The sequence below is a fragment of the Neomonachus schauinslandi genome, chromosome 15 (assembly GCF_002201575.2).
Source record: "Neomonachus schauinslandi chromosome 15, ASM220157v2, whole genome shotgun sequence".
NCBI classification, from domain to species: domain Eukaryota; kingdom Metazoa; phylum Chordata; class Mammalia; order Carnivora; family Phocidae; genus Neomonachus; species Neomonachus schauinslandi.
This window is the reverse complement of record NC_058417.1, coordinates 19,536,812-19,560,032: the sequence shown is the minus strand read 5'-3', so window position 1 is coordinate 19,560,032 and position 23,221 is coordinate 19,536,812. Positions and strand designations below refer to the sequence as shown.

At 35.9% G+C, this 23,221-nt stretch overlaps 2 protein-coding genes across 3 annotated transcripts in view; one reads left to right on the top strand and one right to left on the bottom strand.

The window, feature by feature from the left end:
* The window catches only part of CRLF3 (cytokine receptor like factor 3), an 87,289-nt gene that overhangs the window by 48,154 nt on the left and 15,914 nt on the right, over positions 1–23,221 (top strand). The window lies entirely within an intron of this gene.
* Positions 1,927–23,221, bottom strand: part of SUZ12 (SUZ12 polycomb repressive complex 2 subunit) — a 43,984-nt gene continuing 22,689 nt past the window's right edge. The window contains exons 8-16 of one of the 2 annotated variants that reach the window (XM_021704591.2): positions 22,195–22,288; positions 17,017–17,122; positions 13,244–13,421; positions 10,780–10,871; positions 10,425–10,568; positions 9,133–9,290; positions 8,541–8,739; positions 7,988–8,067; positions 1,927–5,078 (exon numbers count right to left, since the gene is read on the bottom strand). In XM_021704591.2, the coding sequence (XP_021560266.1) occupies positions 4,733–5,078; positions 7,988–8,067; positions 8,541–8,739; positions 9,133–9,290; positions 10,425–10,568; positions 10,780–10,871; positions 13,244–13,421; positions 17,017–17,122; positions 22,195–22,288 (1,397 nt within the window). In that variant the 3' untranslated portion in view covers positions 1,927–4,732. The remainder of the gene's footprint in view (positions 5,079–7,987; positions 8,068–8,540; positions 8,740–9,132; positions 9,291–10,424; positions 10,569–10,779; positions 10,872–13,243; positions 13,422–17,016; positions 17,123–22,194; positions 22,289–23,221) is intronic. The other variant, XM_044921933.1, reaches the window with a different exon arrangement.

The window sequence follows — 23,221 nt, the reverse complement described above, 5'->3', positions numbered from 1 at the left end:
GAGTACGATTTTTATTGACAACAACCCAGGAACCATTAATGGTAAGATGTCTGCTTTAATATGGTACTTGGCATAATTAACAGAACCTCACATATTTCCACTTTTCTAGGAGGGGCATACTATTTATGTTACTTTAACAAAATATAAATTGAATTTTTAGAAACTATTTTTGACAATGAACTTCCTGTTTTATTTACTGTGTTCTAAGCTGTGTACTAGACACTTACCCATTCTTCCTTTTTCCCAATGAGAACATCATCCTTCTTGAACTCTGTTTTCTATTTTCTGGATTAAAATTTTTTTAGAGGGGGGCGCCTGGGTGGCTCAGTTCGTTGGGCGACTGCCTTCGGCTCTGGTCGTGATCCCGGAGTCCTGGGATCGAGTCCCGCGTCGGGCTCCCGGCTCGGTGGGGAGCCTGCTTCTCCCTGTGACCCTATCCCCTCTCATGCTGTTTCTCTCTGTCAAATAAATAAAAAATAAACAAAATCTTTAAAAAAACAAAATTTAAAAAAAATTAAAAAATAAAATTTTTTTAGAGGGGTGCCTGGGTGGCTCAGTTGCTTAAGTGGCTGCCTTCGGCTCTGGTCATGTTCCCAGGGTCCTGGGATCGAGCCCCGCATTGGGCTCCTTGCTCAGCAGGGAGTCTGCTTCTCCCTCTCCCTCTGCCCCTGCTTGTACGCTCACTCTAACAAATAAAATCTTTAAAAAAATTAAAAAAATTTTAAACATAACTATAAAATTTTTAAAAAATGGGTAGTAAATTGAGATGTCTCAAAAATGGCAGAGTGAAAAGCCTGCCTCTCATCTGTTTTCTCCAGATTATCTTCCCTAAAAGCAGCTGTTTCTTTGTATCCTTTAGACATGCTATAACCCAAACAAAATGGGCACATTATTAACTTTTCAATTAAAAAATTTGGAGCACACTAGAAACTGTCCTGTACCTTTTATCTTGGCAGTTGTTTCACACACAAAAAACCCAGACCCTTCTTAACCCTTTTTTTTATTACTGCATAGTATTTCACTTAAGAGGCTTGTATAATGTAGCCAGTTCCCTACTGATGACTTGTGTCTAATCGGTTTTCAACAGTGGTAACAATTTTCATTTTACATGTGTTCTAGTTTACCTGTAGGGTAACTACCTAAAGATGGAATTGTTAGAACAAAGGATGAATGCATTGTGATTTTTAGAAGATTTTTGAGAGTGAAAGTGAGAGAGATCACAGAGGGAGAGGGAGAAGCAGGCTCCCGGTGAGCAGGGAGCCTGATGTGGGGCTCAATCCCAGGACCCTGAGATCATGACCTGAGCGGAAGGCAGACGCTTAACCCTGCCGCCACCCAGGCGTCCTGCATTGTGATTTTAATAAAGTACCAGATTGCTTGCTCTCTCTCGACATCGTACCTATTTTGCCACCAGAATGGTCTTGAGTGCTTGTTAATATGCCAGTAGTGAAACCACTATCTATTGACAGCAAACTGAATCCATCTGTGTTTTGCTCTCATTCCTTCCTTTTTCTGGTAATTTCTGTCTTTGGCTTCTGTATGAGTCTGCAATCCTGCTCAACCCTCCCATCCACTCTCCCCAGAATTCTTCATTTTGCGTCTGTATGGTATGGCCCCATTTTCACATACTCTTCATGTGTGAAGCCTCTCCATCTCATTTCCCATGTACTAGACACTTTAAACCTGTTTCCTACATGTCACTACCCTGAAGTTGCCATCTTACTCATTTTCTGTGCTACAGGACTGCTGCTTCCTCTGAAACCTTCTTGGCTTCATCGCCCCTCTGCCCTGCAACAGCACTGACCGAGGACTTCTCAGGCATTTACTTCAGGTCAGGGAGTGTTCTAGTAGTTGAGTATTTCACCTGGGCTACTACTAAATAGCATCCTAGTGGTGGATTCTTCCTGTGCAGATCTTCTCCCTTCTCCAATTCTTAGAGCCACGGCTCACCAAAAACACAGGTTGATTTGTGTTGTGCTGTAAATCTCCAAATACTTCCTACTGCCTGAAATCCAAACTCAGCACAGCTTGTAAAACCCTCAGTTCAGGTCACCAAATAAATATCTGAGCACCAACTAAAACCATTAGGCAGTACTAAGGTAAGTGAGGTGGACCTTGCAATGTAATGAGAAAACAAGTGTTTAGAAGAAACACCTAAAGCGAGCGTTGGAAGCACAGAGGGGCACTCAGCTCAAACACACAGCAAGTGTACAAGTGACATGCTATTACTAGTAAATAAAGTCAGAAGAGCTCAAACTGTCAGCTCCTCTGTAAAGTTTCCCCTAACTCTTCCAGAGTTAGCTTCAACTAATCTCAGAGAATGTTGTATATGACTTTATTATACAATATATCATTTTACTTTATAATTCTCATTTGTATCCCACTCTATGAACTTTCTGAAGGCCAAGATAAATTTTTTCATTAAAAAGAAAGAGAAAATCTACAACCAAAGATGAAGAGCTGTTAGGTTAGCTAACATTGACATTACTCAGAACTTATTATAAAAAAATTTTTAAGTATTACCATAAATAACATGCCAGTTGCAACTCATGTTACTAGAACTGAACGTAGGATTTTGCACTGATTTTTTTTTCTTAATTTCTTATTAACTGACCGATGGGTGTTACTTTTTCTGGATCCTTACTATCCTAGCCAAACGAAAATCTTAGTACACACATTAACAATGCATCATAATAATGAAAACCAAAACCAAAACAGAATACAGCTTTTATATTATTGAACTTTATGTACAAAATCATTTGATTTCAAATAAACATTTAATGTAAAAACAAACGTTCTTTTAAACTGAAATTTTTTTTTTACATCTACTGTACCATTCAAATGCTTTATCATCTTACATGATTTCTTCAAAATCTCTTATCAAGGGTACATATAGAAAAGCATTTTTTTTTATAAATAGAAACAAAGGGATTTTTTCAGCTTTTATTATAAGATGACATAAAAAGTTTACTCAACAGAAGTAATTTCATTACTATTTGGGGGAGGGAATCACCAACTTTTTGTGCAAACAATGCTAGCCTTCTTTTAAGCATTAAGAGCATAACTGCTTAAGAAATGACATAAGCAATAATTCTACACCTACATCTCCCCTAAAATAATCTATTTTTTTTTTTTACATATGTGCACAGCTTTAGCAAATTAAAGCCCGAGAGAAATGCTCGAGATTCACTATCCAGAGGCATGACCAGAGTTTACTGTAACTCAGTTAGAGAGCTTACCAATCAAGGAGTCTGTAATGAAAGCTGCAGTTTCCCTCTTTCCTATTTTTAACACAAAAATCAATGACTAAGAACTTAATACTGGATGACAAATCACATCCACACTATTAGTTAAATAGCCTCACAGTTAAACACATCTTAAAAGACCAATCAAATCAGTATTTACATTTTATAAATTTCTGAAGACACCATTAGAAAGCTTATATATCCCTTCATTAAACAAAATAGGGAACTGCATCTGATGGTGGTGGAATGAAATTAAAAAATTAAAAATACCTGTATTTACAGCAGCATTGATCCTTTATAAATAAAGAATATGAAAATGCAATTATCTTTAAGGATAATAAAAAATTGAGGTGATGTTACTCAACCACAGTGCTTGGAGTTGGAATAAAAATCTATTGGTGCTTGTTAATGTGCCAGTAGTGAAACCACTTTCTGTTGGAGAAAATCCAACTGCAAATATGTGCATAAAAACACATACATCACAGGGCAAAATTGCTCACAACAATTCAAGTCAGCTTATCTGTATTGGATATTCTAATCATGAAATACATTACAAAGACATCCTTGCAAAGAAAAAAAGTTAAAACATTTTCTGGTTCATTTTTATAGAACATTTACTTCCTCGAAAGTGGCATCTTAAAAATCCCAAACTCATTCTTCCCTTGGTTTATAATGAAAAGATGTGGACAGCTGAATTTTCAATGTGATTACCATACTGAAAAAAACAACAACAACAACAACCCACAAATCCAAAACAGCAAATGTTCAAGTTTAAAAAAATATACTGGGTGAGCAATGCAGTAAAAGTATCCACATGAAAACAAAATGGTCAGTAACCTTGTAAGCCAACACGACATTTCACGGTCAACAATGTGAAAAATTGACATTTTCTCAAACAGGCATAAGATGAAGAAGTGCTATTTTAAAATTGTAAAATGAACTTCTGTAAAGAATCTTACGTTGTAATTTCTCATTCCAAATTGATAAATGATCTCAAAATCAAGGATCAAGGTTTGATTACAAATAATAATGCAACGTAATTTCCAAAAATCTTCAATTTCTAAAAAGGAATCACACTCTAATTTTCCCTCCCCAAAAAAGGTTTCACAATTACAAAGTAGAAAAATGGCCAGTCACAAATGCAAAAAACATTGTAATTTAAATATATGAAATAATTTCTAGATTATCAATTCAATATATTTCATAAGACAATTGCTGAAGTTAAAAATACTTTCTTTGAACTATTGCTTTTCATGCTCAAACCAGATTGTTATAATGACATCAATGAAAGGGACATACATGTAATGCTACATGACGAAGTGAAGTTGAGCCTGACACAAATACCCTTGTTGAAATCATTTACTTCATCTAACAGTGCCTGTTTGAAACCTATGATTACAAACGAAAACAAAACTCTTCCTAGAGGCTGAATTCCCTAGAATGCAATTTCAGTGTTTGTCCATAACATGGGGTTAGGTTTCTTCTTTTCAGAGTTTTTGTTTTTTGCTCTGTTTTGAAACCCCTGAGACACCATCTGCTTCCAAAGCTTTCTCTTTTGAGTTAATTTCACTAAATCCATTTGCTGTCCCATTTTGTTCTTCAGTGATTTCTTCATTTGCAGGGGAAGCAGATTCTCCTTTTTCTAATTTTTGCTGCATTTCACGGAGCTTGGTAACAGCTTTATCTATTGACATTATGCTAATAAGATTAAAGTCATGCATGCTGACTAGATGAAGCATGAAGTTTCGACATAAATTCTTCTTAATTATTTTCTGTCCATAGTTTTCTACAAACAGCATACAGGCATGATTCATTTGATTGTCAGCAATAAACCTATTTAATAAAAATAACACAAACATCAATAGTGATATAAAGCATTTTTGTCAAATGCAACATGGTAACTACGACAGACCAGTAAGTGATCTAACAATCAGTAAAACTACAGTGAATCTGAGATTCAATGACCTGAATGGACTTACCATTTTAGAAATTTAAAGAGATTTAATTTAACCAGAACTTCAACAGATGTCATTTCTGTTTGTCCTAATGAAATGGCATACAGCAGTATTAAAAGTAGAGAGCATTTTCTCTTGCCAACACCACTTTCATTAACTCTCTACATACACACTAACTGTCCCCTTTAGTCTCTTTCTTGACTTTGACGTACTTTCCTAGTTCAGAAGCAGTGTTTCTCTGCATTTTCACTTCATGGAAAACCTTTAAAGAAATGAAGATGCCACATTTGTGACAATACGGATATACCTTGAAAGCATCACACTAAGCCAGACAGAAAGACAAACACCGTATGCTCTCACTTATATGTGGAATCTGGAAAAACAGAGGTGCCTGGCTGGCTCAGTTGGTGGAGCACGTGACTCTTGATCTCTGGGTCGTGAGTTTGAGCCCCATGATGGGTGTAGAGATTACTTAAAAAAATAAATTTGAAAACAGTAACAAAACTCATAGAAAAAGAGATCAAACTTGTGGGTACCAGAGGCAGAAAGTGGGAGGAGGGCAGATTGGAGGAAGGTGTTCAAAAGGTACAAACTTCCAGTTACCAAATAAATAAAGTACTAGGATAAATAAATAAATAAAGTACTAGGAATATAACGTACAACATGATGACAACAGCTAACACTGTTGTATGATATACAGGAAAGTCGTTAAAAGAGTAAACTAAGAGTTGTCAACACGAGAAAAGAATTTTCTTTATTCTTCTTTCTTTTCTTTTTATTGTATCTATATGAGAAGAGGGATGTTAGCTGAATCTATTGTTATCATTTCACAATAAATGTAAATCAAACCATCATACAGTATGTCTTCAACTTACAGTGATGTATGCCAATTATTTTTCGATATAACGGGGAAAAAGCCACATTAAAAAAAATTTGAAGGTGTCACAACAAATGTGGTTACAGTGTGGCTGTGTTGACAGAAAGGAAGTAGGGTGCCCCCACAATGAATAAAATTTGAAAAAATCAAATTAAACCAAACAGGAATGGCTGCTCAGTTACCCACTGAAACTGAGTGTCCAACAAAGTCTGTAAGGCCTGCCTGCAGGGGTGCCTGGGTGGCTCAGTTGGTTAAGCGGCTGCCTTCAGCTCAGGTCATGTTCCCAGGGGTCCTGAGATCAAACACACATAGGGCTCCCTGCTCAGTGGGGAGGCTGCTTCTCCCTCTCCCTCTGCCACTCCCCTCCTTGCACTCTCTCTCTCAAATAAATAAATAAAATCTTAAAAAAAAAAAGGCCTGCCCGGAGATATTTTAAAATCTAAAGTTTACCCAGCTACTTGCCATTTTATAATGCTAGTATAGCATGAACCCCAATAGCTGTTATACTAACAGAGTTAGATCAAGGAATGAAAATGAAACCCAATAAAGTAATAGTAGGACTAAAATTCCATCTTGAAACTGACATATCAGGACAAAAGAAAAAAGAGACTTAACCTAAGTTTCGAAATACAGAAATTATTCATAACTGAGTTTTAATGACTACACCAAGGACCAGACAAACATTTTCTGTAAAAGGCTAGATGAGTAAACATTTTAAGCTTTGTAAGCCATATGCGATCTGTTGCCTTTTTTTTTTTTTCCCCAACCCACTAAAAATGTGAAGATTATTCTTAGCTTAAGGCAGTGTACAAAAAAAGGCTATGGCCCATGCACCCCAGACATCTGGGCTGGAACTATGTACCAATTCCTTTTTACTCCCTAAGAGTAAAGAAACAAAAGTGCCCCTTACGATTTATTTCATTATAAATGAAAAAACTTTGGCTGCTTATGCTACAGAAGAAAGCCTTAAATGAGGATCTAATAATAATAAAGGTACAGAAGAAAAATATGTGTATTGACAGGCAAATAGTTCACATACAGGGAAGGAGGGAGATCTGCAGGAAAAGCAACGCTCTGGAAGATAACTTTTAGCCACAGTGGCACAAGAAATAAGTACTGTTCTACCCTGACCATTATGCAATGGTAGTAAGAAATCAGAAAAGCTACTTATATTTTATTCTCCAGAATTAAGCAATTTTAAAAAACTGTAGTAATAGGGCGCCTGGGTGGCTCAGTTGGTTAAGCGACTGCCTTCAGCTCAGGTCATGATCCCAGGGTCCTGGGATCGAGTCCCGCATCGGGCTCCCTGCTCAGCGGGGAGTCTGCTTCTCCCTCTGACTCTCCCCCTCTCATGCTCTCTCTCTCTCAAATAAATAAATAAATCTTTAAAAAAAAAAAAAAAAAACTGTAGTAATAGTGTGATAGGCAATTTTCAGATTTCTAGGTATGTAGCAAGGGACATACTATTTTTTAAATCCTTGGCAATAAATGAAAATTGGGTCATTTAAAAAAAGGGACATAATAAAAATGAAAACTGCTGTTAGATGGAGCTAACACCTTTCTTACATAAAACCATTTTTCTTTCTGCAGTTATAATACTTTGGATTAGGGTAAGATTTAGGGCACACTGTATCTAATTTTACTAATATTTTTTAGAGGAGGGAGAGGGGAAACGGAGAATCTTAAGCAGGCTTCGCACTGAGTGCAGAGCCCAATACAAGGTTTGATCACACGATCCTGAGATCATGACCTGAGCCAAAATCAATAGTTGGACGCTTAACCAACTGAGCCACCCAGGCGCCCCTAAGCCAACTGAATTTTAAGTAAGATTCAAACATAAAATTTACAGAATGTGAAGCAGCAAGAAGAGCATAAAGGAAATGGAACATTTAAATTTAGAAATACCATACCCATGTTTCATGACATGGAGATTCCACAGTTTCATCACTTCTTTCTCTCCTTCGTTAACATCAGAAAATTCCTCGATTTGCTAATAAAAAAGAAAGAAAGAATACCTATTAAATACAGAAAAAACAAAATTGGTATTTTCTAAGAAAAAATTATGAGACTATCATAAACAGAATTTTTTTAACAACATCACAACTCATTTATACAGCAAAGTGGCAACATTTGTTAACAGAACTTTTATTTAAGTAATTTTAAAAGGGAAACCCTAAGTTATAAAGTAGTTACCTACTTCAAAAAGACCAAAAACATGATACAAAATCACAAGAAGAAAATCTTTGTATGTCCTTCAGTTGGTAACTGTTTAAATGACACAATTATAAAACTTGTGGATTCAAAAAAAAAAAAATTGTGGATTCCTGAATTCCTTTTAGAAAGGGGTCCTTTACACTAAGTTAAGAGTTTAATCCATATTAAACAACTAATAGTTTTTAAACATGAATCACTTCATCATAAGATTCTAAAATCACGGTCAATGGTGATAATAGTAATACTCACTGTAATGGTTTTTTCTCTTAGCCATTCAGGATCTTTTTCATCTTCACTATCTACTTCCATTTCTTGTGGACGGAGAGGTAAACAAGTATCACTATGGAAATATAGACGATTGTGTCCACTACTATACGTTCGCTGCTGTTCCACTTCTCCATCTTCAGATTCAAGAAATTCAGACATGCTTGCTTTTGTTCGTTTTGGTCTGATGAAAAGAAATGTTGATGTAACATTAAATGACAGGGATAGGATTCTTTCTATTTTACACCTCTCAAACAGAGTACATTCCTCTGGTACAGGTTCCTTTCTAGGTATGCACACAGTAACTTCCACTGGGAGAATTCTTTAATCCCTCTAATCACTGTAGCAGTAATGACATTAACATTTAAGACATAGGAAAAAGTTCTAAAGAGGAAGTGAGAAAATCACTACAGGGGCTGGGGAGGGTTATAAAGCAGTATACCACCTCAGACACTTAGCTAATAATCTGAAATAATGACTCCCACCCTAAACAGTAGCTCTGTCTAGCTCTCCTTTGTGCCTCCACCATCACCAGTAAGTCAGAGAATGAGTTTTGTTCTATGACCTTTTTACCTACCTGCACACAAGAATATGTGTGATAGGTGTTCTCTTTACTGGCCCATTGCGACTAAAAGCAAATCCAGGTTGGCGATGAATATCCTGAGGATTTCCTGCATAGGAGCCATCATAACACTCGTTGATAGAAACATCTATTCTAGCACCCTTTGGATGATACTGTAACAAGAATGGCAAGATGCTTAGAATAAGGAAATACTAATTATCTCTACCCTACATACCTATCACTTTAATTTAATTAATTAAAAAGTACTTGTGGCTCTTAATGTTTTGAAAACTAAAATGAGCCACACATAAAAAATGGTGAAAGGGAAGTAAGAAGACCTGGAGTCAAGAAGATCTGTTAAAATCCTGGCTGTGACATTCATTGGCTTGGTAACTTTGTACAAATTATTTGTTTGAGTAAGAATAAAAAAATCACCACTTAATTCAAAGAGCCAATGTGAGGATTACAGAAGTCAACATAGGTGTACTATGCAAATATACGTAAACTGAATCACTGTAATTCATGCATATGGCAATCCATCAAATGCAAAGATTTTGGCATTTTGTGCAGAACTATTTATTTATTTATTTATTTATTTTTATTTTTATTTTTTTAAAGATTTTATTTATTTATTTGAGACAGAGAGAATGAGAGAGAGAGCACATGAGAGGGGGGAGGGTCAGAGGGAGAAGCAGGCTCCCCGCCGAACAGGGAGCCCAATGCGGGACTCGATCCAGAGACTCCAGGATCATGACCTGAGCCGAAAGCAGTCGCCCAACCAACTGAGCCACCCAGGCGCCCTATTTATTTATTTATTTTTAAAAGCTTTTATTGGGCGCCTGGGTGGCTCAGTCATTAAGCATCTGCCTTCGGCTCAGGTCATGATCCCAGAGTCCTGGGGATCAAGCCCCGCATCGGGCTCCCTGCTCAGCAGGAAGCCTGCTTCACCCTCTCCCACTCCCCCTGCCTGTGTTCCCTCTCTCGCTATGTCTCTCTCTGTCAAATAAATAAAATCTTTAAAAAAATAAATAAAAGATTTTATTTATTTGAGAGCGAGAAGGGGAGAGAGAAAGAGATTGAGAGAAAGAACATGAGCGGGGGGTGAGGCAGAGGGAGAGGGAGAAGCAGGCTTCCCTGCTCAGCAGGGAGCCTGATGTGGGGCTAGATTCCAGGACCCTGGGACCGTGACCTGAGCGGAAGGCAGACACTTAACTAACTGAGCCACCCAGGTGCCCCAAGAAGCACAGGTTTTCAAAGTCAGATTGTCTTATGTATTATTGGAAAGAAAAACAAGAAAAGTCACTTACAACATAATTGAAGATAAATCTGCTATGGCAGAGTTTAAGATGCTTGAGTAAACTATAAAGTTTGCGACAGTTCAGAGTACACCACGGGCAATGTAGGTCATCTCTTGCTTCAGTTTGTTGTCTTGTATTGTTGTTATAAAGGAACTTTAAAATAACAAAAAACAGCAAATCTTCAACTTAAACATCTCAAGGTATTTTGTTTCAACATCACCTTTAGAAATACTTAAAACAATTTACAAAGAAAACCAAATTAGAGACATTCTTTTCATTTAAATATGCCAAAATATTTCAGATGTAACATGCAAAACAAAGGCATTTCATGATTACTTAAAAAAGAAGGGCGAGTTATGTTTACCTGATAAAATATTCTTAATTTTTGTCGGTTTTCATTTGAAGTATCTTTTTCTTTTCTTGTTTGTAGGTCTGTATTCAATGATTCTTTAACAGCTGAAAATATATACTTTTATATTTAATACAAATACGTGCTTATAAAAAGTGAAATAATATATCTTGTAAAACTAAACATTAAAGTTTTCAAAGAATTCTACCTACAGTACTTAACAAAATTTTTTTAAATTTTATTTTTTTAAGATTTCTTTATTTGAGGGGCGCCTGGGTGGCTCAGGTCATGATCCCAGGGTCCTGGGATCGAGCCCCGCATCAGGCTCCCTGCTCGGAGGGAAGCCTGCTTCTCCCTCTCCCACTCCCCCTGCTTGTGTTCCCTCTCTGGCTCTCTTTCTCTCTGTCAAATAAATAAAACCTTAAAAAAAAAAAAAAGATTTCTTTATTGGAGAGAGAGTGCACACACAAACAGGAGAGGGAGAGAGTATCTGAAGCAGACTCCACGCTGAGTGAGGAGCCCTATGCGGGGCTCGATCTCACAACCTTGAGATCATGACCCGAGTCGAAACCAAGAGTGGGACGCTTAACCAACTGAGCCACCCAGGTGCCCCACTTAACACAAGTTTTGTTCTCATCCTCAAGTTATTAAGGTCTTTACTGGCAGGACCCATTTTTTCCCTTTAAAAGTCCATCTCTCTCCCTCTCCACCCCCCCCAAAATAATAGTAATAAAAAAAACCCACCTCTTATATTCTAAACCATTATGAAAGTAACCCCAAGTAATTATATGTAGTCGCTATAATATTTTTTTTTTTAAAGATTTTATTTATTTATATGACAGAGAGACACAGCGAGAGAGGGAACACAAGCGGGGGGAGCGGGAGAGGGAGAAGCAGGCTTCCCGCGGAGCAGGGAGCCCGATGCGGGGCTCGATCCCAGGACCCTGGGACCATGACCTGAGCCGAAGGCAGATGCGTAACAACTGAGCCACCCAGGCGCCCCAAGTCGCTATAATATTTTAAAAGCACTCTGAGATCAGAGGTGGTTTTGATTGGTCTTTGTATTCTCAATGCACAACAGTGAGCAGATATCCACCAAGTGTTGATTTAACAAAAATTAAAAATGACTGTATTAGTATCACCCCAAATCCAAAAGATAATGGATTAATAATTTTGGTATATTTCTTTACAGACTTAAAATGTTTTTCTTTTCCCTGACATAACTAACCATTTCATATGTACAATTTTTTTTTTTTTTTTTAAAGATTTTATTTATTTATTTGACAGAGAGAGACACAGCGAGAGAGGGAACACAAGCAGGGGGAGTGGGAGAGGGAGAAGCAGGCTACCCGCAGAGCAGGGAGCCCGACGCGGGACTCGATCCCAGGACCCCGGGATCATGACCTGAGCCGAAGGCAGTCGCTCAACCGACTGAGCCACCCAGGCGCCCTCATATGTACAATTTTGTATAAAACTTTCTTTCTCAGTTTCTTTGAAACACTTACCTATTAGACTGGCCACAGAGTACTTTAAGAAGTGCCCAGACCACAATTTACTTGGGAAATCTTTGCTCTAACACAGGCCATTTCTTACATCTCTTTGACTCATTAACAGTAACTTACAATGAGTGGACATGAGTGGTCAATGTCAAAGACAGCTGTCTTAAGCCTTCTGTCTTCTTTAAATAGTTAGATAAAAACATATAGATGCTCTCAATTGAGGGCAGTGTTCCTATCAGGCAGATACAAGATGACAGAACACTACACTGCACCTGAGCCTTAACTCAGCAGAGTTAACTCCATTTGTAAGTCTTTTTCCTCTAAAAATTTCCTGCAAAATTTAACCTGGTAAAATTCAAGTTATGATGATCCTCTTCCAGCCCTAAAACTGTAAAAACACTCTGAAATACTGAATTCAGTTCTACAACATATACAAATCTTTACATGAATTATAAAAAGCATACAGTTCCAAAACCCTTTATATAGCTGCAGTTCCAAAATCTAAAAAGGTATGAAAACCAACTGTTTTTCTCATGAGCTTCAGAGAAATTTATTTGGTGGAAAAACTTGTCCTAAATTGACATGAGGCTATCTATAGATGGTGTTATATAACATATGGCATATATATATATATATATATATATATATATATGTATATATACATATACTATATATACACTATATATTTCTCATCATGCTTTTCAAGTTTTTTAAAAAAAATTCCCAGATACATCTGTCACAAAACATAAAGAACTGCTGATATTTCCCAAAGAATAATTATTAGAGCAAATGGCAAACAAATTAATCTGAAGCCAAGTGCTAACTCTACAAAACATTACTATTATTTTAAGTTTATTTATTTTTTTTGGTAACCTCTACACCCAATGTGGGGCTCAAACTCACAATCCCGAGATCAAGAGTTATTCCGAGCCAGCCAGGCACCCTTGCAAAGTACTATTTTGACAGCAATGTTTTCTTACCTATGGTCTGAGTAGGTTTAACTGAACCAGGCTTGTTTTCTTGATGAAGACTCTCTGAATTTCTAGTGGCAAGAGGCTTGGCAATAGGAGCTGTAGATTTGTCACTGGTTTCTCCTGTCCAACGAAGAGTGAACTGCAACGTAGGTCCCTGAGAAAATGTTTCAAATGGAGGCAGCCTCTAAAAAAGAAAACATATGAAAAGAGTGAAGGTTCCACATAATGAATTGAAAGAAATCATAGGAACAAAAAAAACCTCCTGATACCTATTATGATAAATTAATGTGGATTTGAAAACCTAAAATGCCGACAGAGATGGCCAGGCAAGTCAAGCACATATATGGCGCAGTACAGACTGAAGTTCCAGAAGGCTCAGGTTGCCTGAAGAGGCAGCCACTTAACAGCAATGGATGAATTGTTGCCATGTGCAAACAGAGCCCCAGCACAGCCAGATTTTCAGATTTTTTCAAAAGAATTCAGAAATCCAAGTTCTCATGGGAAATCTTCCTATTCTTACATGTTGGTAGTCAATGAAAAATGGTTTTAAAAACAGAAAAACTGTGGTAACCAAAGCCTGCCGGTTTGCCACCTGTGAGATGACCAACTACTTTCTTTTTGTAAATTGAACGCTTACAGAGATTAGTAATTTTCCCTGACTTCTTCAGCTTCAACGACAGCTGCCCTTGTTTCTCCTGTTTGGGTTTTGGGACTCTGAACTCTCTTGGCTTTCCTCCTCAACCTCTAATCACTTAGAAGATGACTCTTCTCCTGGTCTCCTTAATTCCTAGCTAATATTTAGCCATTTGCCCTAATCTCTCACCTGTCCTTAAGGATTTACTTAAGGCTGATGATCCCAAATTGATTCTCCATTCTTTATACTGGAGGTCCAAAACTGTATATCTCAACTGCCTTTTGGACATTGCCATTTGGATGACATCAATGTCACCTTGAACTAAAAATATATTTAGACATGATTCTATTTTCTTTCCTTCCCAGGTATAATTAGTTTTGTTCCTAGCATTATCATTCTACCAGGAACCCTAACCTAAAAACTTCAGAATTACATTTGACTCCTATTTTTCTTTTGTTTCTCTTATATAATCACCAAGTATAGATCCTTACTACCTTATTACTACAGTATCTCAGCTGCTCTCCTCCTTCTAATTTTTACTTCTCAATTCATAGATAGAAGACCAAATAATCTTCTGAAAGACTGCTTTCATGCTCTTCCATAGAAACCTGTTTAATGGGACACCTGGGTGGCTCAATCAGTTAAGCAGCTGCCTTTGGCTCAGGTCATGATCCCAGGGTCCTGGAATGGAGCCCTACATCGGGCTCCCTATTCAGCGGGGAGTCTGCTTCTCCCTCTCCCTCTGCCCATTCCCTCTCTCAAATAAATAAATAAAATCTTAAAAAAAAAAAGAAAGAAAAGAAACCTGTTTCTTTTACTGCCATACAAGCCTAAACTCCTACATCTTTATTACAAATAATCCTCTTAAAACTATTAATTTTGGACAGGAATGAAGTAAAAGTGTGCTTTCATAAACCAGTTTTGAAAAAGTAAGTCTCCCCATATCTAGGTATTTATCTCATAAAAATATTTGCAATGCATAAAGATATATGTACTAGTATATTCACATTTGTGAAAAGGTAAAAAAAAAAATTAATATAATTGAATTATCCATTAAAATAGCATTGGTTTAGTAAATTATGAGACATTTATTTAAAAGAATACCACAAAGCTTTTAAAAAGAACCAAATCTAAATGCTCTGACTTTAAAGGGATGCCCTATTGTTTCAATTTCTTGGGAAAAACCAACAACTCATGTAATTCTTATTTTCTTGTGAATAAAAATTTAAACTTTAAAAGAAATTTAAAACATAATGAACAACTGCATGAAATTCAAACACTACAGATAAGCATAAAAAATAAAAATTTAAAATCCCATCACCTAGAGGTAACCACCATTAATTTTAGAAAAAGTAGGAATATGTATATTATTAAGTAAAAACGAAATACCATGGAAATCTTATTGTCAAAGTATTGTTCTTTTTAAACTATCTTTTTAGATTTAAGGTATTTCCAACTTCTCACTACTTAAAAATTTTTGACAGCATCTGTCAAAATAAAATAACTAATGAAAGTGAATCATTTCTCCACTGTAAAAATCTACATCTTTTCAGTTAACCAGTTACTATACCTTGTGACAAAATTGAGGAACTGGGCTTAATTGTTAATGCCTATAAACACAATTTAAAATGTCATCCATATTGCCAGTCTGCCCTCCAGTAAGGCTATCCCCAGTTATTCTCACATTGAAGCATTATGTGAGAATACATGTCCTCACATCTCAAACTAGACACTGTCAATCTTTTTGTCAAATTAGTGAAGTATTATCTCTGATTTTGTTTACACGTCTTTGAATACTAAGAAGGTTGAATCTTTTTAAAAGCTTGTTAGCTAGTCATCTATACTTGTTGCCGTAAGAATCGCCTGATTGTCCTTTAACCATTTTTCTAATTAGATTGCTTATTTTTATTATTGATTTATAAAATTACACATTCATATTAGCTTTTTGTATGTTACTTTTTCCCTGGCCTATCACTTGTTTTTAACTTTAGATTTTTAGTGGAGAAATGATTCACTTTCATTAGTTATTTTATGCTTTCTAACTTTTGCATCATACTTGTAAGAGCTTTCTTCATATTAAGATTATATTAATATTCATCTCCATTTTTTTCTGAAGTTACGTAATGTTAATTTTTACATTTCATTTATGAGTCTTCTGGAATTTATGAGGTCTAAGTTTATTTTCAGATGGCTAGAGACCAGTTCTGTCACAATGAATGAATGATCTTTTCCACACAGATCTAATACCAATTTTATCACAGGCTGAAGTCCAAATGCACATGGAACTATTTTAAAACAATGCTTCAGTGATCCACTCATCTATTCCTATGTTTATTATACCATACAATTTAAGGTTTTTTGGTTTGTTTTTTTTTTTACCTTTATAGTATGTTCTACTATCCGTTAAGTAAATGTTCTTAGAAAACTTCCACAATATTCCTTACTATTATTACATATTGTCCTAGATTAACTTGAGACTAATTTTAAGGCTTAAAAAAATCCTAGGATTTTGTTTGTGATGGCACACTAACATAACATATTTGGAAATAAATGACTAATTTATTCCATTGCGTCTGCCTACCCAAGAAATATATTTATTCTTTTAAGTCTCAGAAAAGTTACTTTAAGTATGATTTATCTAAGTTCTGCAGATTTCTTGACAAATGCATTATTGGTCATCATATGTTGCCTGCTGTTACTATGAGCAGGATTTACAACAGTTTGTTGTTGCTGTTGTTTTTAATTCAAGTTAGCTAACACATAGTGTAGTACTGGTTGCAGGTATAATAGTAGTTAACATTTATTGAGCACTTATTTTATGCCAGGCACGATGCTAAGCATATTTATTTCATTTAATCCATCAATTCTATGCCTCGTTTTCTAGATGAGAAAACTGACACACAAAAGCTTAAATAACTTGCCAGAATGCCACACAGCTAGGTGTGGAGATTTGAACCTAGTACTCTGGCTCCAAGGACAGTGCTTTCCATTGAATACTTTGACTAGGTAATCTTTACTTGTGTATTTCAAAGTATAAACACAAAGGACCCTACTTCCAACATGAATTTGCATCTGGGAAAGAAAACATCAATCAAAAATGGGAGTTCATGACTATAATGTGCTCCACCTTCTAAGCAGTCCATACCTTCCCATCAAGAATAGTCTCCCATGTTGCTCTTTTCTTGCTTATTGGACATTCTTCCATTTCCTGCATGGCTACTTCATATTCCCCATCTAAAAGCTGTAAGCGCCTGTTAGACAAACACATACACTTTAAAGTAACCTGTGTATTACTGTAAGTACACAAATTCTACATCTTCAGATTTATACTAAAGAGCATTTATTAAATTTATAAACTAGCTTACATACCCAACGAAATTTTGAAATATACCTACTCTCCATTCCTGACAAAAGCAATTTTGATTTGCACTAATAACTATTACTACTAGAGAATTATTTCATTACTGTGGCTAGTCAGATACAACTTATTATACTAACATATAATATATGCCTAAATTCTCAAAACTTGGTAAATTTTAAACATTAAGTATAAAGCACAAGTGTAGGCTTTATACTTTAAGAAAATGGGATAACAACAGTGTTACAATACTTGCGTTAGGTAACCACTAAGAATTATGCCTGTGTCATTTCTGACTATTGAAAAAATTTGAACTAGAATTCTTGAATTTCATTCATGACCAGTAAACTTGATGATTATGACTCTAGTAACTATAAGATCCTGGGGGCACCTGGCACATATAGGTGCTCAATAAACATTTCATGGATGAATAAATGAATGAAATACAAGTTGAATCAAAGAATTATGCCCATACTCACAGTATAGTTTTAACGTATGTGTGCATATATGTGTGTGTACATACAGTTTGTATTATTTTTTTTCATACCTTTTAACACTGGTAACACTACTACCCTAAACACCATTCTTCAACCATGCTCAATGATTAATTGTATGTCACAAGAATCTGGTTTCTCTTCATCAGTCTTAGAATAGTTCTGTTAGGACAGCTAACATTTATTGAGTGCTTACTATGTGCCAGGCATTATTTGGAAGACTTTACATGTTTCACTTAATTTTCCCAACTCTATGAAGTAGATTACTCCACTCTTCAGAAGAAGAAACTGACGCAAAAAGATTAAGTAGCTTGACTTAAGGTGACAAAGTAGGCAGCGCTAGCAACTGAATCTGGGTAGCCTATCTCTAAGTCTGATCTTAATACCAAATGATTTTGAGACTTAAGAATTTTTGTCTTTATGCTGTGCGCCTTGAATTTATTCTACTTCAACAGTGTAGTAGTAAAGCTATTCAACTTAACATTTTAAAAAGCTATTTTTATGTATTTGTATAGGTAATAATACATTCATATACTTCTAAACTGAAACGAAGCTTCCCTCATGCATTTACATGGCTACATAATATTCTAGTTTATAGTTGTACATTTGATAGCTACAATCCAATTTACTCTCCTACCTGTAATGCATGAGGAGGCCTTTTTTCCCACAGCCTCATCAACAGTGCTTTATCAGTTTTTTGATCTCTGCCAAACTGGTAAGTGAAAAAATGACATCTCAGTGTACTTTTATATTCAGATGTCTTATCTTTTAAATGTTTAAGAACCACATATATTTTCCTTTTTTGTAAACATTTTTATTTTATCTCTAGCTCATTCTTCTACTGGGCTGTGGTATTTTAATGAGTATGATCTTATTACATTAAAGAAATGAGACATCAATCTACAGTAGGAGTTGAAGTTAATTCTCCCTTGTCATCCTTGTCATTTTATTTTTGACTTAGTTTAAGAGGACTTTTTTGTTTTCAGAATAAGTTTTTAATTTTGCTTAATATTTCATACTTTTTCTATATGGTTTTTGAATTGTGGTCATTCTTTAAGGAGACCTTAACTTCTTTGAGATTATAAAAAGAACTTTTTACACATCTAACTCCTCAGATCTTGGCTTGCAAATACTTTTCCTCCATTAAAAGGAATCAAGACTAGGAGCGCCTGACTGGCTCAGTCAGAAGAACCTGCAACTCTTGATCCTGGGGTTGTGAGTTCAAGCCCCATGCTGGGTACAGACATTACTTTAAAAAATAAAAAATATTTTTTTGGGCTCCACACTGTGGAGCCCACTTAAAAAAAAAAAAAAAAAAGGCAAGGGGGTGGGGGACACCTGGGTGGCTCAGTCAGTTAAGCATCTGACTCTTGGTTTTGGCTCAGGTCATGATCTCAGGGTCATGAGATCAAGCCCAACCCCCATGTCGGGCTCTGCACTAAGCAAAGCCTGCTTGAGATCCTCTCCCTCCCCCTCACACTCCCCTCGTTCACACTAGTGCATGCTTGCTCTCTCTCAAATAAATAAAATCTTTAAAAGGAAAAAAAAGGGAATCAAGACTGAAGAAATGGCCAATTCCAGAGCAGAAGTAGGAGAGGGAGAATGTAAGCCTGGGCTATCTTACTATTCAGAAAATAAGGAAAAACAACAAAAAATTAAGTAAAAAAGACATATAGGACCCTGTTTAGAGGGGCTCCTCCTGACTAAATTTGGGACAACCTGAGCATTAAAATGAATAACAACATGAGTAGATTAAAGCAGAATGAATAAAAATGGAATTTGTTACTGATTAAGAAGAAATACTGATTAAAAAATTGATAAAAATAAGTTGAGAGGAATGCTCTTCTATTTTATAGGAAAAAATGCCTATAAACATGGAAGAAATGACAGAATGTTAACATTTTGGCAGCTGCCATAGGAATAATTTTTTCAAGCAAGAATCACTGATGGATGCTAAACTTTTGGGTGGAAGGTTTTTGGGCAGAAAATGCACATTTACCCAGTTGAAACTGAGATTACCATAGAAATTATGTATTAATTAATTAAAGGGAAAAGATACCGTTACAATGGAGAAATACTGTGACCACCACCATAACCAAGTGATCAAACCTAATTTTACCTGCATCTGTGATGTACACAAAGAACACATTACTGTTCAGGGTATCCTGCCCAAAATGTTTAACCTGAATCTAATCATAAACTGAGAGACATTTTGTAGAACTACAGGCCTGTACTTTAATTTTTTAAAATTTTATTATGTTATGTTAATCACCATACATCATTTAGTTTTTGATGTAGTGTTCCATGATTGTCTGCATATAACACCCAGTGCTCCATTCAATACATGCCCTCTTTAATACCCATCACCAGGCACCCATCCCCCCACACCCCCAGGCCTGTACTTTAAAAAAGTGTCACAAATAACAACGAAAAGAGAAAGACAGACTCATAAATACAGAAAACAAACTAGTGGTTGCCAGAGGGGAGGAGTGTGGGGGAAAAGCAAAATAGGTGAAGGGGATTAGGAGGTAAAAACTTCCAGTTATAAAATAAATAAGTCACAGGGATGAGAAGTATGAGATACGGAATACAGTCAATCATACTGTAATAACTTTCTATGGTGACTACACTTATCGTGGTGAGCACCACAAAATGTATGCAATTGTTGGAATCACTATGTTGTACACCTGAAAGGAATATCATGTAAAAAAAGGCAATATTCGAATTATAATTAACAATAAAAAGTTTCACAAAAGGCAAAAACAAAAGAGAAAACAAAGGGTTGGACAAATATCCCAACTGGAAGGAGACTGGATATGGCAACTTGCTATAGATCACAACCCGTGGGGTGGGGGTGGAGATGGGACAGCTACGAGGGGCATTATTGTGGTCAACTGGGGATAGTATTTGTTGTGTTATGTTAAAGTTCCTGAGTATGACAGGTGTATTGGTTACACCAGTGGTTATGAAGGAAACTGTCCTTGTTTTTAGGAGATACATACTGAAATGTTCAGGAGTGAGGAATGAAGTAGTATGTCACATTCTAACTTTAAAATGGTTAAGCACAAGATTAAATACACACAAATAAAGCAAATGTGGTAAAATGTTAATGACTGATGAATCTAGTTAAAGGGCATGTGGGTATTAATGATCTATCTATATTGTTCAACTTTTTTATAGTTTAGAAATTTTCAAAATTATCGGGGGAAAACTCCCCCATGGTTTCTACTTGGTACTTTTAGTCATTAAATAGAAAGCAGCATTTCATACATACAAGGAATATGTTAATACATGTGTAAGGCAGAAAGAATTTTAAAAAGCACACAATACCCACCCCCATGCTGCCTAAAACAGAATACTGACCAACATCAATGAAGCCCACTGTGTCACATCCCAGTTGCTTCTCCCATAAACTTTAACTATGATTTCCTAAAACATGTTTCTATTGTTTCCCATTTAAATCTCTAACCTACAAATTTCTGACTTTAAGACACTATAATGGTTTAATATAAAGTGATATATTCTAATAGTAATATTAAGTGATTTATTCTAACACAATACAGCAATACAGTAGCCAGCATTTATGGCATTATCCTAACCATCTTTGCTTTCCTATTAAAAGACTTGTAACTTTCCTCACCTGGTGGCTAATAAGCGACAATACTTTTTAAAGAGTAGGAGGAATGTACTAATTGCTTTACTTGCCTCTTTCCCCTATGCCTAACTAACAGTGAACTGTGTTAACTACCAGCAAGAAGACAAAAACAAGAACTCATGGCACATTACAGGTTCCATTCTCCAATCCTGTCAAAAAAGAATGCTGCCTTTGCCTCCTAGATATTCTTTTACTGGCACTAAGATGCTTCACTCCCCAGTGAAAAAACTGGAGATGGTGACAAATCCAGGTGTTCTTTGCTACCCTGTGCCAAATACACAGAGCCACACGATGACAACACACAGATTTCTTCCTTAATTTGATAATACATAACCTCAAGATTTGCACATGGCCCATTTCATTCAGGTCTCTTTCAAATATTACCTTCTCCTAGACCTTTCTCTATAAAACAAACATTTATTCTCTGTATTTTTCTTCACAGCACTCATCAATAGTGAGTTACTGTAATTTCTGGCTGGTGGTATCTGTTTCTTCCACTAGAAGTTAAGTCCCACGAAGGCAGGGATTTTGTTGCCTTTTCACTGCCTAGAACAGTGTCTGACAAAGAGTGACAAAGCATGTCACTCAGAAGTGACATGCCTAATAAACAATCTTAACTGAGCCATTCAAATAGCAACTCATCTATGTTTATTGCTTTCTATGTGACAAAGAGAAAAATTCAGTATTTACAAACTTGTTTTATCATTTATAAGAATAAAGAGAAACAAAGGCAAAGAAATATCACCACTATATTATTCTTCAGAATAAAAACATTTCTAGAACATTAAGGGAACCTCACTTGTCCATCAACATTACCTGTTTTTATCAAATACGGTCATTTGTGCAACAAATGTCTTTTCCCCATCTTCACGATTTCGTTTTCTTCTAGCTGGAAGTTCTTCATTGACATCTGAATTTCACAAACATTTCTTATAAGTCAAATATTCAAACACAAAGGTCTTTTTTTTATATGATCCCTTATCCCAAATTAGGTACAAATTACAATTAATTTGTGATATAATGTCCAGACTTACACTTTTCAATTTTATGTTTTACCGTATGTGTACGGCCTTACTAGGCAAGGAGAAAAAAATCCTCACTTATGGTTACTTTTCAACTCCAAAGGCTACTTCAAGACTCAAAGATTATTTCCCCAACGGTGCCTCTCCACTGAACTTCACATATACCTCTATTATACCATTCAACATCATTTTGCTACAATTATTTATATCTATCTCTGCACTCTAGGTCAGCTTTTGTGAGCTTCTGGAGGATAGGACTGAATGTTTTAATGATCTTGGTATTTCCAGCACTTATATGTTGGTTGAATGATTACCTCAAATGTGGATTCAGAACTGCTGGGAAGACAGAAGGATAGATATGTGATAAGCAAATATAATAAAATCTTAATTATAGAATCTAAGTGCTGGGTAGACAATGTTCACTACATAAAACTCTTTGGACAGTCACATATGTATGAAATTTTTCACAATAAAATGTGGTGGGGGGGGAGGGATGAATTCATTGTTTTGTTTGCTGAGAGACTAATTTGAAATACCAGTCTTCTCCATCCAGTGTTCAATGTACTTTTTTTACTACATGAAATATGTTTCATCATGTAAAAATGAGAACTTTACAGATTAAATACCTAGTACAGCAAAACAGCCAACCGTTTAAGCTCTAGGGTATTCTACCATAAAATTAATTATCTCATCAGACTGTAAAATATCTGCAAATAGAGGTCATTTCATGCCTTTAGAATGCATGCAATTTACTTCTAGTTCTGCACCATTTTCTTCCTTGGAAAAGCAAAGTTTAAAATAAAACTATTAAAATAAAAATT